Source organism: Pipra filicauda, unplaced genomic scaffold (assembly GCF_003945595.2).
Source record: "Pipra filicauda isolate LSUMZ 115617 unplaced genomic scaffold, ASM394559v2 scaffold80_size11013439_pilon, whole genome shotgun sequence".
In the NCBI taxonomy this organism is placed as follows: Eukaryota; Metazoa; Chordata; class Aves; order Passeriformes; family Pipridae; genus Pipra; species Pipra filicauda.
In genome coordinates this window covers 8,951,970-8,967,740 of record NW_024104987.1, presented here as the reverse complement: position 1 = coordinate 8,967,740, position 15,771 = coordinate 8,951,970, and the positions used below count along the sequence as shown (strand labels likewise).

The 15,771-nt window shown below is 42.5% G+C and overlaps 1 protein-coding gene across 3 annotated transcripts in view; it reads right to left on the bottom strand.

The window, feature by feature from the left end:
• Positions 1-15,771, bottom strand: part of TBCD (tubulin folding cofactor D) — a 118,550-nt gene that overhangs the window by 96,730 nt on the left and 6,049 nt on the right. For all 3 annotated transcript variants that reach the window (XM_027715648.2, XM_039390352.1, XM_027715649.2), the window contains 4 exons: positions 14,734-14,880; positions 13,876-13,931; positions 9,202-9,334; positions 1,293-1,338 (listed from right to left, as the gene is read on the bottom strand). In XM_027715648.2, coding sequence (XP_027571449.2) covers positions 1,293-1,338; positions 9,202-9,334; positions 13,876-13,931; positions 14,734-14,880 — 382 coding nt within the window. The remainder of the gene's footprint in view (positions 1-1,292; positions 1,339-9,201; positions 9,335-13,875; positions 13,932-14,733; positions 14,881-15,771) is intronic.

Genomic DNA, 15,771 nt, shown 5'->3' with positions numbered 1-15,771 from the left:
TAAGGTAAATTTAGTCACTGGTACACCCCTGATTTTTCCCTTATTACCAGACTCATAACTACTCAATATTCTTTCTGTGCCATGGGCCAAAGAATCTGCTTTTGCCAGCAGGGTTCATTTTGTGGGCTCAATATGCTCTTTCCATACCCGTTAAGACTATTGTGTTGTACAGCTGCATATTTCAAATTATGTAATTTTGTGTCATACCATATTTTATCCAGCCTGTTTATTATTCTGCTTCTCTGAGAGCTTCTCCAGTGCTGCCTGCCAGTTCTGTGGGATGGCATTCCCAGTATTTGCTGTTTGTTCCTGACCAGCCACACAGCACCTGTGTGGTTCCATGTTATTTGTCTTCACCATCTTATCTCCATCTTTACCCACCTCTCAGGCATTTTCTAAGGAATTATCTGGAAAAATGAAACTGTTTCCAGCACTAAACTTAAAAATCTTCTTCTCAGGGCCAAAATAATTAATTGCATTAGTGAAATTCTTGGGGCCAAAATAATTGCATGAGTGAAATCAAGCACTCTGAAGAGAGTTTACATCACTGCTTGGTTCCTGAGAACAGCACGAACCCCTTTTCTGCTACTTGGATGAGCTCCACAAAACTGATGAGGTCTTTTGCAGTGTTTTGGAATTAGCCACCATCTTTCCCTGCCTCTCTTTGTTGCTATCAATAAAACCCAAGATCATTACAGTCAGTTCTGACCATACTCCAGGATTCACCACGAGATGAACATAAATCCAACCAGCTGTTCAGAACCCTCTGTGCTCTCTTTATGGTACCTGTCTATCCCTAATTATATCCAGTACAATCTCTTTTCACCAAAACCTTTTTTTTTATTCCAACAGTATCCTGACATAATTCCAGCTGGGTCCTGTACACAACCAGTTCTTGGGTTTTCTGAAACCCTGTGCTTAAGTTTAAACTTGAAGAGTCTGCAAAATTTTCAGCAGTAATATTTACAAAACTAGTTAATGCTCTAACGAATTTTTAAAAATATTTTCCACATCTTACAGGTTGTATGTTCCATGTTCAGCTCCTCTATTACAGGAGTGGCCAGTGTGATCACCTGCCAAATCCTCGGACGTGCTGTTCCAACACAACATTCCCTAGTGGCATCTGTTCCTCCCTCACAGTCATCTCTACTTTTGCTCCCCTTGTTTTCCCTGCTTTATCACTTCCCTGTTGATTCCACTCCTTACAGCACCACTTATGACCAGGTTAATCTTCCTTTCCCTTTTTGATTGCAATGGCTTTAAAAACTGAAATCAAGATATTACAAACTTACCATACGGCAAGCAATCCTCTCTCTTGCCATGTTTAAACAGCTGTGCCTGCAAGTGAAATAGGGAAAACAGACATGAGAATACAGAGATTCTACAACATGATTTACCAAGTATTTAGTTTTAAAATACTTTTTATTGTTCATGCAATAATCTGTGGTGTTTGCTGATTTAAATTTGCATAAAAGGAAAAGAGTCTCAGGGTGCAGTTACACTTCTTGGTAAGTGCTCAGGGGGCTGAGCTGGCCAAAAAACACTCAAGAGAGAATTAAAAATAACAAGGAAATAAAAAAAAAAAAAAGAGAGAAAAATAAAAGTAACCAGTTTTGGGCCAACTCAGGTCCCTGTGACAGGAGTCACAGCTTGTGAGAGCCTAAACCACCTACAGACACCTGGGAGGGCAAACCTCTGCAAATACACCTCCAACAGTCCAACTTAACTCCTGTGCTGAGGGATTTGTGCAGCAAAGAGCACAAAGTTTCCAAAACCATCTTCTCTACAATTAAATACCCCGGTTAGATCAAGCCCCAGAGAGACAAAGGGACTGCAAACACCTGAGAGAGCACCTCACACGTTAAAGGACACATTAAACGCTCCCTCTGCTCTCCCAACGCGCATCAAAACTCCTGGGCTCAGGCACTTGTTTGCCCTTGCTCTGGCACTCACCAGAAGGAAAATCTTCCTCAGGAAATATGCCTGGGAGTTAAACAAGAACAGACTTCCCCTAAAAGTCCACAGTTTCTCACACATACCAAACACACACACACACCTCCCGCGCTGCAGGCGGGGCTGGGAGCAACACGGGCAAGAAAAACACCTCGGGGCTGTGTGCCCATCCTGGTTTGGTTTGGTACCAAATTGCCCTTCAGGATCCCAAATTAGCACTGCTGATCAGCTCCACTACAAGCTATATATGGGAATTTGGTATTATATATGGAAGTATTTAAGATTTTAATGCAGGCAACGGTGAGGGAATCCCTTAAAAATGACATTTACAAAGCAGCAACGCTACAGCAGGACTTCAGGCCCAGAAGAACAGCCAATAAATACCAACACAAATGTATAAATGTGGCACAGCTTTTAGCAATATACCATGTCAGTGTTAAAGAAAATACAAATATTTCTCACTGGCATACAACGAAACTCTGCTTTGTGCTAAAAAGCCTAAAGAAAAGCTGTCAGAAAACCTCCAAACCTTTGGTACAACAAATCTGGAGCGCCTCTGAAATTTCTCTACCTCCTTGTTGAAACATGCAGAAGCTCATTTCTTCATCACTTTGTTCCTGTGTTCTGCTTTAAAACCCATCATTGTTTTCTCCACATGCTCTGCCAGGAATGCTGGAGACCCAGCAGCATCCCTGCATTCTCACAATTCCTTCTCCTCGCTGGCCAACAGCCCAATGAACAGCAAATACAGTTTTTAAGGCACACACACAGGCTGCCTCCAAATGTTTAGTATTATATTCAAGTATTTTCAAACAAAGCACAGTGTAATTCCTCAAGCAGTGACAATGCAAAGAAACAGCTTTATAACAGATCTTTGGGAATGCTCCTGCACAAAGGCCTTTGGATGTCTGCTCCCACACCGCTCAGCACCCGGCCAAGGCACCCTGCAAAGGTGGAACAGATCCTCAAGACACCAACATGTTTTCAGTCTTCCACAGTTCCTAAATTCTGGCACCTTCCTACGAATTTCTCCATGAGTTTTCACAGGACTGACTCCCCAGGAAAAACAGAACTGAAGGTGCCACCTCTGAGCGAGATGTGGGAAGGAATCAACCAACACAAGAGCAGGAAATGAGAAAACTCTTCAAATACTGCACAGGAATTTTTTTAAATGCTTTAATAAAAATAAGTAAGAAAACAGCCTCACACACCTATGAGTGAATTTAGCACAGTGACCTGGGCAGATTCCATGTCACAGCCATTTCCATTATTTTCTGAACAAAGCAGCCAGAACACACATTGTTTCCCCACAGCAGTTTCATTAAAACCTAAATTTCAAACTATTTGCAACACAGAACACCTACTCCCAAACAAAACTACAACGATTTCTAATATCCTTCCAGATGTTAAAATCATCATAGCAACAACTCTATATCAACTGAGATGTGGATTAAGGGACTTTATCAATACACATTTTTAGGGGAAGTAAAAATTACCCAAAGGACACCGTAGTTGCTGTGTTTAAATTAAAAACTAAACTTTTAAAAAATGGGACTTAATATTTACATGGTTGTTGATCAGTAAAATACATTACCCACTGATTTTGGAATAAACAAAGCTGAAAATGCAAAATGTCTGACAGGGAAGAAGGTTCTGTTTGCACCCATGGAGGTGCTCTGTGGGTCAAATGAAGCCTTGGAGCAGGTTATTGGTGTTTCTGCCAGTGAAGCATTGGGTATTTCTCTGTGTCAGAGAAGTTTGAGAGCCATTTTTAAAACAGTTTTTACAGAACTAAATATGTAACAGCCCAACTGTGGGGAACTACTCTTCAGATATTCAACACAGCAGGAAATCCAGTGTCTGGGTTTGTTTTTTTTCTGAGTGCAGAAAAGACAAGAAAAGAAGATTTCATTATTTCTTTATGAGTCAAAGCATGCAGAAATCCAAATTTCTCAAACTTTTGAGTGTAGCAGATAGATTTTCCAGAGAAAATAAGAGAGCACTTTGGGAAAAGAGAAAGAAAAAAGCATGTATTTTCTTCCAGCACATGCTACATGCTACAGTCAGGCATGTACAATACAGTTACTGCAAAATACAGTTACAGAAAAATCCTGCAAGCCTGGAGCTCACAGGGGTTGTACTAACAAGAGAAGTTCAAGATGCATGAATGGAAAACATAAAAAAAAAAAAATAGGAAATATAGGAAAAATATAGGAAAAAGGTCGAATCAGCATTGCAGTATCCAGCTTAAACTTCCTGCCTTGAAGGAAGAAAAATATCCAAGGCACACCATTTCCAAAAATCTGATACAAACAAAGCAATTAATAAGCTTGGTTTGCCACCTGCACAGGCACTCTGGTGTCAGCACTGCCAGTGCTGAAAGCCAGGAGCCTGCCTGTCGGAGCATCCCGGCAGCCGGAGTTACGCCACGGGCTCCTCACCTAATGAGGACACAAAGCACACAACTCACCCAACCTGCTCAACTGTTGAGAAGTATGTGACTCCCTCTCTTATAAATAATTAAGCCACCTACAAATTAGAGAAAATCAGTGGTGTGCAAGCAATGACGACTGTCAGGTCTGGCTCTGCTTTAGAAACAGCGCCGGGCAAGGCAAACACAGCCCAGTTTCTCAGTAATCCCGGCAGAGACACCACACCTGCCAATTGTCTGCCTAACCCACTTTGGGCCCGACCTGCAGGAGGTCTATCAGTCGGGATCATCTCCAGGACTTGTTCCCCAAGCTACACAAATCACCACGAGGGGTGGCCTGGCTGCTGGGGAGTGAGTGGATCTTCCTGCCGAGCAGGAGGCACAAGTCTGGATCTCCCCTCTGGTTGTAACCAAGTGGAGGACTGGGAGGATAATTCCAGCCTCGCTGGGAAGAGCAGGAAATGATGCCTTGCACTGCTCTGGAGCACCCCCTGGTAGCCACACAACACCCAGGGAATGCCATCAGCCATCCCTGCCTCCTGGCTGGGTGCAAGGAGAGAGGACATGCTGTCAGAACCTCAGTTCACTTAGAATGCATTAAATATTCCCTACCTCCATGTGCAGCTAATGGTTAAATGGGTTAGTTAAAGCCCTTGTTCTCACTCTGTCTCCAGCACAAGCAGCACTCCTGCTGTGGGACACACGTGTTTGGGTGTTGAGCATCACCACAACACATCCACGTCAGACACCAACACAGCCCAGGGATCCAAAGGATGGCACCTTCCATGTGACCTCAGTTATTTATCAGCTGGATGTCTGAGAAGTTTAGACCAACACATGGAGAGCTGACAGAGTATCTCCTTTCCATCTTAAGGTGACCCAAAACCACAGATTTTAAATATTTGGAAGGGAAATAAAATTTAGCAGCTTGAGACAGTAACACATTCTGACAGGAAAACGAAACAGCTTTATGACAGGAAAAAGAAACAGCTTTATGACAACAGAACTTCTGGACCTTGAACAAACCACAAAACTCCTGCTGAGAAGGAAAAACCTGAGCAGTGTCAGACAAGGCCACATTAGAACAAATACTCAGTGACACTCAGGACAGAAATGACATTATCAGGAAGGAGTCAGTGCCTTTGGTACCTGCAGATATAAGAACTTTGGTTTCTCTCACCAACACTGCTTTTTCTACACCTTTATCACCAAACCACTAAGCAACAACCCCTTTTTAAAAAAAGTAATGCCAACAGACAATCCTAACACGGCCAATTCTTTGAGAATGCCAAAAATACAGAGACTTGGGAAACATTCTATTTGGAAATATTCTATTTTTGTGCCTCTGGGTCTGAAAGAATGGAGTTAGAGAGTTCTTTCTTCCCTGGAGCCAAATTTACATAAGCATGTAGCTATTGCTAAATAACCTTTGCATTAGAGACAGCTCAGGGAAATGCCTCGTTCTTAAGACTCGAGTTTCATCAGATCACCGTGTAGGGCGTTTTATTTTTTTTAATTATTACTCACACTTGTATACTGAATCACTTATAAAACAAATAAGGTTTAATAAGTTTCAATGCCCAAGGCTACCTCAACGTGATGACATCTCTGTCACGCAAGAACTGGGAGTGCTGCGCCCTGCAGCGATAACTAAAAAGCTGTTTGATATAATGGCAGGTTTAAAAGCAAACCTCCAGACCAAGAGAATTTAAAATGCAGATTCTTGAAACAGGGGAGAAGTTTCCTTCGAGTAAACAGATGTTATAAAAAAAAAAAAAAGTAGCGATTTTTTAATAATCTGGGATTATTAAATGCACGAAGAATCTGGGATTTAATTCCGAATTGCGAGGTTAGTTGCAACAAAAAGTGTTTGAAAAGCTGAATCTGAAACAGTGTCACTCTGCTGGTGCCCCCCTGTTGGGAAATGGCCTGTTACTGACGACAGGTGGAAGGGAAAAGAAAAAAAAAAAGGCGGTCCCAGTGGAATTACAATGTGTAATGCCGGGTGCGTGTTCCGACAGGAGCCGCGGAACAGCCGGACTCGTTCTGCACAGAACGCTGAGTGAGATGAAACAGCACACACCTGATCGGCGGGCCCAGGGCCACGAGGAGGCAGATCAAAGTGCAGCCACGGCCAACGACTCCCTGCGTCCCTGACTTGCAGTTTCAGTTCATTGAAATGCAGGAGTTTCGTGTCTTTTCCGAGCGGTTTTTCCGTGCCGAGCTCGCTCCGAGGCGTCGGCTGAGCGCAGACCATGAGCAGCACCATACCAAAACCCGACCAAACCCCCCCAGTCTGGGGCAGCCCCCTTCTGCTCTGAGGGGAAGACTTTTCATCCCCACTCTGCTGGGTTACATCATTCCCGAAACCTGTCACATTCCCGAAACCCGCCTGGCTGTACTGACCAGAAACTGGAAAAGGGTCTTTTTTTTTCTCCTGCTTGTTCAGAGACAAATGCCCAGGCAGCTCAGTTTGGCTCATAAAGTAAAAAATTCCTGGAGGAATCCAAGGGCAAAGAATTTTGAAGCTTATTGACACAAGTTTTAGCTGTCCCTCATGAGGATGGGTTCAACTTTACACACTCAGTGATCACTTGTTATGTTAAAGTATATTGTGTTTATTTATAGAATAAATATGTGCTTATCTATAGAATAAATATGTGCTTATTTATAGAATAAATATGTGCTTATTTATAGAATAAATATGTGCTTATTTATAGAATAAACATAATATAAATATATATAGTGTAATATATATAATATATGTATAATGTAAATACCATATAATGCATTCATTTATAGAATGTGTATATTTACACAATAATATATATACACTATATATATAAAATATATGTAAATAACAATAAATATAATATATATTATATAGTTAGAATCTTGCATGTTTAAGAGAAAAAGTTTACTTCAAGCACTTACTTTCAGCTGATATTTTTTCATTTAACAACGTTGTTGCTACAAGTGTGATACAAAACTCTTAATACTAAAATATGAAGAATATGTATATTTATGTAAATTAGGAATATTTTTATATATTTATATATAAATATTCCTAATTTACATAAATAGGAATTCAAGAGTTAAATATTATAAAATATTTGTATATGTATAAATATTTATAAAATATTTTTATATATTTATATATAAATATTTTTATAATATTTAACTCTTGAAATAAGTATTTTCTGCTCCTCTTAAGCCACACACATAATACACTTTTAATACACTCAGTACAAACATACCACTCTGAGAACCTTTATTCCCTAATGATGTAACTCATGCTTACATTTTAGTGACTGAAACGAAAAACTGAAGACTGAATGCAAGAAGAGGCTTTAAAAACCTGCTCAAATCTACTAATTGGAAGAGGAATTATGAGCTGTAAAGAAGAAAAAAAAAAAGAAGTCCCACAAAAGCAAGGCAGCAGGCTCTGCTCCCAGGTCTATTGTATCACATTCTGGTTTCGATTCTACTTGTTGAGTATTCACCTGTTTCGCTTAGTGAGCACTAATGAACAGGTGGATGGAGCCAAAGCCAAACTCAAAGGAATTACGACAAAACACTAATGCATTATACATCCTGCAGGTCTCATCACGCCCCGGGAATGGCAACCAGGCCGGCTCCCTTTCCAGATCTGACAATAAAATGATGAAACATCATTCTGCCTTTTGAAACGCTGCAGTGCACACAAATAACGCTTCCTCCTGCTGGAGCAGCAGCTCCTCAGTTATTCTAAATATAGATCATTTCTCCTGTCTTCTTATTTGGAAGAGCTCGATGGGGAAGGGGGGAAAAAGAAAACAAAAAAACCCCACGCCCCACACCCTCACTGCAGAGCTTTGCTTTGATGTTCAGTGCCACACTGCACACAAGTCCTCTTAGCAACTGGTTTGAAAGGGCAGCAAATTAATGCAAACTATTAAAACTTTGTCCAAACAGCAGCAAATCCTTAAACCTGTGCAAGTGCAAAGGTTGCAGACAGGAATCTGCCTCGGCTTTGGTGAGCAACCAAACCAAGGAGGTACAACAAACTCCCCCATTCCACCCAAATATATTCGGACATCAGAGCTGCCACAGACACCAGAACTGTCATCCCAGTATTTCAAAATGCACACCAATACTTCTAAAATACTTCTAAAACTACAATAATAAAGCTTTTTAAAAGACCTTTTAAGGATGTACAAGAGGAGTGCTGCCACAGAGCAGTGCTTCAGGTATTGCAGATTTTTCCCCCATGTGTGGCAGGTACAGTTTAAAACCCAAACTGAGAATTCAGCTCTTCTGAATCATACACCACTATTACTTCACAAGGAAAGGGCATTAAACAAAAAACTCATTCAGATTAGCAGGACACCAACACATTTAGTGTGGCTTTTTGAAACTACTGCAGAACAACGGATACAACTTTAAAGCATCCCTTGCATTTTGGTTACCAGCTCTGAAAAGTCCAGGAGAGATCACTGCTATAGCAGAAGTCCAACCTCTTCATTCTGTACAGTTCCCAGTTTTTAATTTATTTCAAAGGTTTTGTTCAGAGAGAAAAAAAAAATCCCTATTTTGACAGTTATTTCTCAGTACTGGCAACTTCACTCTCATTTGGTGATGACAAGACAACTTAAAGAAAATACACATAATTGGGAAGTTACACTGTCCAAACTCCTGTGGAGGAGATTCCAGCTGTATATTAATTTCTGCTTTTTTAATAACCAGGAACCTCTCTGTGCATTTGCCATCAAAGAACTACCATAACAGTATCCTTTGATCATAAAACCAATCATCTGTCTTTCCAAGGAAATATTTACCAGGGCCTGGAGCATGCCATTCACGATGACAGTCCCCTCCATGGTCTGGGAGGAGGATTTGGATAACATGGAGAGCACCCAGTCCAGGAATTCTGCCATCCTGCTTTGCCTGACATCAGGGCGAACAATAAACCTGTCACAGAAAAAAACAAAACACTGCAGTTACTGAATTTATGACACTCAATAAAAACCATTTTTCCTTCTATCCAAAGTGGTTGTAGTTCCTGAAAACAGTTATCCAGTGGATATTTTCCCAAAGTGCTGAGGGTGGGAACGCTCCAAAACATCCCACGTTTAGCCATTCTGCTTCTGAGCAAGGCCCAGAATTTTGCTTTCACATCAAACCCACCTAAAACTTGAATCCTAAAGATTTATCTTAATTGTAAAGCAACAAAATTTCCAAAGGTCCCAGATAAAAGTTATTTCCATTAGAATTGTTAAAAAGCTGAAACAAATGAGGATTCTCCACCATTCTCACCAAGAACAGCCATTCTGCAAATCTGAAAATCAGTGCAAATCAGCAATGGGACCCTGTTGCACCTTCTGCCATCAGCCAGGCCTAGAATGAGTAACCAGTGGGGCTAAATTTGGCTTTTCAGATATCTGAAAAGGTCAAACACCTGCTATTTAACACTAGATGGGTCAAGAGATGGGGAAAAAAAGAGGTTCATCGTGGCTAAACTTCTGTAAACCTACACTCAGCCATCCCCTGCACCAGCCAAGCATCAGCTTCAGTTCCCTCAGTGAGTGCCCTGGCACCTACAAACCAGGATCCTGCTCCAGCAGGGATTCAGACTAAATTTGTTGTCAATGCACCCAAAGGAAACAAAGCACACAGGGAAGCCCACCCAGCACAGCTCAGGGCAGTTCAAGAGGATGTGCACAGTCAGGATCTGGTTCCTTCCCACACCCCCAGAAACTGGGGAGCTGCACCAAGAGACTGACAGAGAACATGGGAACAGTGAGCACAGGGGATGGACTGGCTTCCAAGCCAGTCCCTGTTCTGCTAAGCAGGAGAAGGAGGATTTGGGGAGGGTGAATTGCAGGAGGGTTGTTTTGTGACAGAACACCGAGGATGCCTTTGGCCCAAGGGCACAGGTGAGAGAAGTGACCTGTGAAGTGGATGAGCTGGTTCCTAGACCCTTTCCCAGCCCGAAGGAGTTTAAATCTTTCTTTCCCAAAGGAGTGCCCTAACCTCCAGACTAACACCAGGATAAGGATCAGCCTCATCTCCTCCTGCTGCAAACCCTCACTGAGCAGGCAGAAAGGAGAATTCACAAAACAAGCTCCAGGTTCTTCACCCTACGAAAAGCAACTTACTCTGGAAAACAGGAAGCCTTGAATCCTGATGTTCCTAAACTTCACTTGGAATTCATAACTCCTTGGAGCACCAGTAAGAACCCAGACTTCCTCCTGCTCCCCAGGGACTTTCCCTCTCAAATGCTACAGAGTCAGACTCCTGTATCTTATCTCTCCATCTGTCCCAGGACCGTTGTGTTCCTGCCCACCCAACTAACAGTCCAGTTCCAGGAAGATGGCACAGTGACCTCATCTCATTAAAAAACTGTTTGGGGATGTGAAAGCAGGGAAAGGCCTTCCTGGAGCCAGTCTTCTAATTCCTGGTGGAGCATTTTAATCATCAGGCTATTTTGAAAATGGGTGTTTTCATAATAAACTAAATAATTATAAGTCCACTAAGCAGTGCCATTACAGCTTTACACACGTGGTACTCGAACCAGCCTAATGTGTTCTATCACTTTATTTGTTGTGATCATTTACTCCTAATAACAATTAATTCAGTCAATAAACAAAGGTGAAGACAATATGAGACAACTGCAGACAGGAGGTGCCTGCACAGGACCCAGCATGAGGTGCAGGGCACTGGTAAAATCCCCTCAAAACTCAGGGCTGAGCACAAACCCAAAGTTCTGCTGAACACAAGGCTGCAATCAACCAGGTTATTGTATAAAGCCTCCCCCTCAAAATTTAGTTTTATGGACACTCTGAAGTGCAAATTTGATTAAGTATAATGTGATAAAAGACTCTTTTTTAATTACTGTCACCCTTACTTGACAAGGCTCCCAAATACTGGGTGAAGCTTCGAGAGTTTATTAGTGTTGGTTAATCTGGGTGCTTTCTGGAATTTTAGGAAGTGAAGAAGGCTCATGTGAATGCTCAAGGAGAATTCATTCTGTGTCACGCTGTCACCTCAAATCCTCTGCTTCTGTCAACCTGTGACAAGGCAGATTATCCTTGCAGATACATAAGATCCCAGAAAAGCAACTTCTAATTAGTCATTCCAAAATCACTGCAAAAACTAATTAGGATCATAGAATTATAGAATCATAGAATGGTTTGGGTGGAAGGGACTTTAAAGACCATCCAGTTACAACCCCCTGCCATGGGCAGGGACACCTTCCATAGCCCAGGTTGCTCCAAGACCCGTCCAACCTGGCCTTGGACACTTCCAGGGATGGGGCAGCCACAGCTTCTCTGGGCAACCTGTGCCAGGGCCTCACCACCCTCAAAGGGAAGGATAATGAGCCAAACCTATTTTCTGTTACATGGACATAAGTATGTAACAGGCAAGAGATTATTTACTCCAGACTACACAAATGATTCATGGAATCACTTGAATTTTGCTCTGGAATATTTCAGAGTAATTCAGAAAAGCAAAGGATGAGTCACCAGAGAACTGTGATTCTGGTCTTTAGTCCTTCATGGATTTTCTGCATGACACTGTCAGTTCTTAGACAAAACAGTACTTGATTTGCCATCAGATTCAGACCAGAAGCATCACACTCACTAAATATAAATTCCTAAAGTTTTGAGTCCTGTGACTGAAGCTCAGAATAAATTTAAAATAAGTACACAGACAGCTACTGCCTAAAGAGACAGTCAGAGTCTGCTCTGCTAAATGTTGTATTTAACAACTACTTTGACACAATGAATCCCATAAATTTTGTGGCTCTTAATCCAGAGAAGAACACGAACAGGGTTTATGGCTGTGACTCTCTTCCCAGACCCACTGTCCCCTGTCACAACCTCATGTCCTGCTGTCCCCAAGTCTCCACTGTCCTCGTGTCCCACTGTCCCCAAATCCCACTGTGCTTGTGTCCCCATGTCCTGTTGTGCCCATGTCCTGCAGTCCCCATGTCCCACTGTGTCTGTGTCCCCATATCCACCTGTCTCCCTCTCCTACTGTCCCCATGTCACCCTGTCCCACTGCACCCGTGTCCCCACGTCCCCATGTCCCGTGCCCCAGTGTTCCCAGTCCCACTGTCCCTGTGTCCCCCACGTCCACATGTCCCTGTCTTCCCTGTCCTGCTGTCCCCACATCCCCATTGCCCCCTGTCCCCATCCCGTGTTCCCCCTGTCCCCACGTTCCATGTCCCCCATGTCCCCCTGTCCACACGTGCCTGTCCCGTGTCCCCCGTCCCCACTTCCTGTGTCCCCCTGTCCCATGTCCCCATCCTCACATCCCCCTGTCCCATGTCCCCCTATCCCCACATCACCACGTGTCCCCATGTCTCTGTCCCCATGTCTCTGTCCCCATGTCTCTGTCCCCATGTCTCTGTCCCCATGTCTCTGTCCCCATGTCTCTGTCCCCATGTCCCCACGTTCCATGTCCCCACGTTCCATGTCCCCACGTTCCATGTCCCCACGTCCCATGTCCCCACGTTCCATGTCCCCACGTCCCTGTCCCCATGTCCCTGTCCCCATGTCCCTGTCCCCGCAGGGCACCGGCAAAGCCGTGCGAGCAGCTCCCCCTGGCGCGCACGGGCTGCACTGCAGGGCCGGGGCTTTTACTGCTTTGGAGACTCGGAAAAGGGAAGGAAATCCAAATCCATCACAGCCTGAGCTGAATGTGCGGGAATGGGGGCCGGGATAGACACCGAAACAAGGGATACACGTGTGCTATCCCAGTTCACGGTCTCTGTCATTTCTTTCCATGTGCATCACAACCCACACCCTCTCCACGGATGCAGCAGGAGAGAGGAGGTACACGAGCTCGTTATTCAAATTTATAAACCCCCCTGGTGGTTTAAATAATTCTTTTATTCAGTATTACTGGAGTGATGCAAAAAAATGTCAGAACAACCACACGCCTGTCACAGATTGTCCCCAAGCCTGAACACCAACCATGTAAAACAGTGGGATCACAAAGTTCCCTTATCCCACACCTGTTCCTTTTGATGAGTTATTTGACAACAAAAAAAGCTAAGAAAACAGAAGTAGTATTGCTTTCTGAATGAGAGATAATTAAGAAAGTTAATTCTAGCATTACTATTTCCTTTTACATAATTTAAGCACTATCAGTAATACCAGAGACCAATTCCCTATTTATAGTGCAACACCTGTAAAAATCAGCAGCAACACTAAGGATCTCTGAAACCCTGTAGCACAAACCAGCCCCTGAAGGCAATTTCTCCAGTATCCTGTTGACAGGGAAGATCTGCATCAGGTGTGACAGAAACACATTCCTCTATCAAGCAGAGGAAATCGATTCCCAACAACAAACACACTTGTTGGATCCAATTCAAGCACCAGTAACATCCCACAGACAGCTGGCAACTTCCAGCCCTCCCAACCCTGTCACAGCAGACTAAGGAACAGCAGGAGAAATGGGAGCCAGGCTTTTCCTTTCTGCCAAGGAGCACAAAAGAGACTTACTTGGACACCAGCACAGCAGCTGCATCCCGAGCCTTGTCACTGACAACCAGGTAACACTAAAGGGAGAAGAAAACTGACTGTAAAAGAATTCACACGTGGAGATTTAACACCAACAACAGTGTACACAATACACTACTGGATACTTATGATTACAAGTAGTATGATGATTACACACATTATGTCATTACTGTGATTACAAACTGAGCTTAAGGTAGTAAAAAATTAATTTTCCCATTTAACAAACTGTATCTGAGGCAGAGTCTCCCCTTCTGGTGCCTTTTAAAGCAGGTTTATTACCTTTACTGAAGACATAACTCACAGGCACATTGGCCTACAAGCAAAAGCCTGCAAGTGCCAGCAGTGTGAGCTGTTGGGGTACCTGTGGGAGGGGGACTTGTCTATTTTTATCTCAAAGGGATGACAGGTCACCACCTGAGCTGACACCCAGTGAAACTTTGTTGAAAAACCTTCAGGCAGTCACAGCTTCCAAAGTTAATCATTCTGATCAAACACCGATTTCCTCTAAAAATCCTCGATTTTGGCTTTCAGCAAAAGCTCACTGGCATTTTCAAACACTGAAAGCCACTAACAAACTCAAAGGCAGGTATTCACATGTAATAAGTTAGTTTATTACATCAGAGAAAACAAGTAACAGTCTCACCTGTCACTAAAGCAGCAAACAACAGACTGAAGATTCCAAACGTACGGAGAAATTCTTTGCAGATTAGACACAAAACCATGGACATATATTCTATATATTCTTAAGTAATATCATTTTCAGAATATTATTTATTAAATATCAAAACGTGAAGCCCAGTATCACAGGTTTGAAAGTATTACAAGAGGCATTTTCCTTACTTTAGCTATTTCCAGGATGCGATCCATGGTCGGCTGCCGAGCCTTCCCTCCCTCTGAAACAAGGTTTCCATCAAAACGGGCCAGATCAAAAGGAATCAGGCAGATCATGGACAGCCACAGCAAGAGCATGTAACGAGTCTCCCAGGTCTGGAAAGGAATGGTAAAACAAAGTAATTACTCCATTTTCTGGAATGTATTCCAAGCAAGTCTCGGGAGCACAAACTACCCACTGCTTCCAAGGAACTTTCAAAGATGATGAAGAGAAAACGCCAAACATGAGTGTCCTGAAACTCCAAAGGAGACAGAACTACAAGTGATCCCAAACAGCAGAACTGTAACAAAATTAATGGACTCTCCTCCCCAAACCTGAAATCTAGGAAGGTTTGTTTCCTTCTCCATGGAAAACTGCACGTTTCCATTTTCCTGTTCCTCCTTCCCTCAGCCTGTCTGTGCCTCCGGTCACAAATATAACAGAAATATGCTTTTCTTCCTAATTTCTTATTTATTGCTGTCATGGGTTTACTGAAACAACTTCAGATGAGCTTTGAGAGACAGACAGACAAGAAGGAACTTTTTCCAAGCTTTAAAGCTGTACAGCTACAGCAGCAAAGTGCCAGAACTGATGGTGTTTATTAAAAAAATACTTTAATTTAGAGCAGCAATGTAATTATTGTCTTCAAATCCATGATTTTTGTTACTTATAACAGATCATGATCTATCTTAAAACTCATCTATCTTAATAAGCCCTCTGGAATTCTGATTTTTCCTTATTCAAAAATGTAAGAATATGAAATACAGCATCTTGGAATCAGACTCAATGATCCTTATGAGTCACTTCCAACTCAAGACATTCTATGACCTCAATCCATGAAATCCATTAAAAATTCTTTGCTTAATTATTTTTTTAGAATCAGGATTCTTGCCCAGAACATTCCCAGCCAAATAAAACTTTCAAATCAGAACACATAATGAAGTGGTGTCACTTTGTTTTTCAAACTACAAACAGGTAGAAAGAAAATATCTGAAATTCTGTGTTAT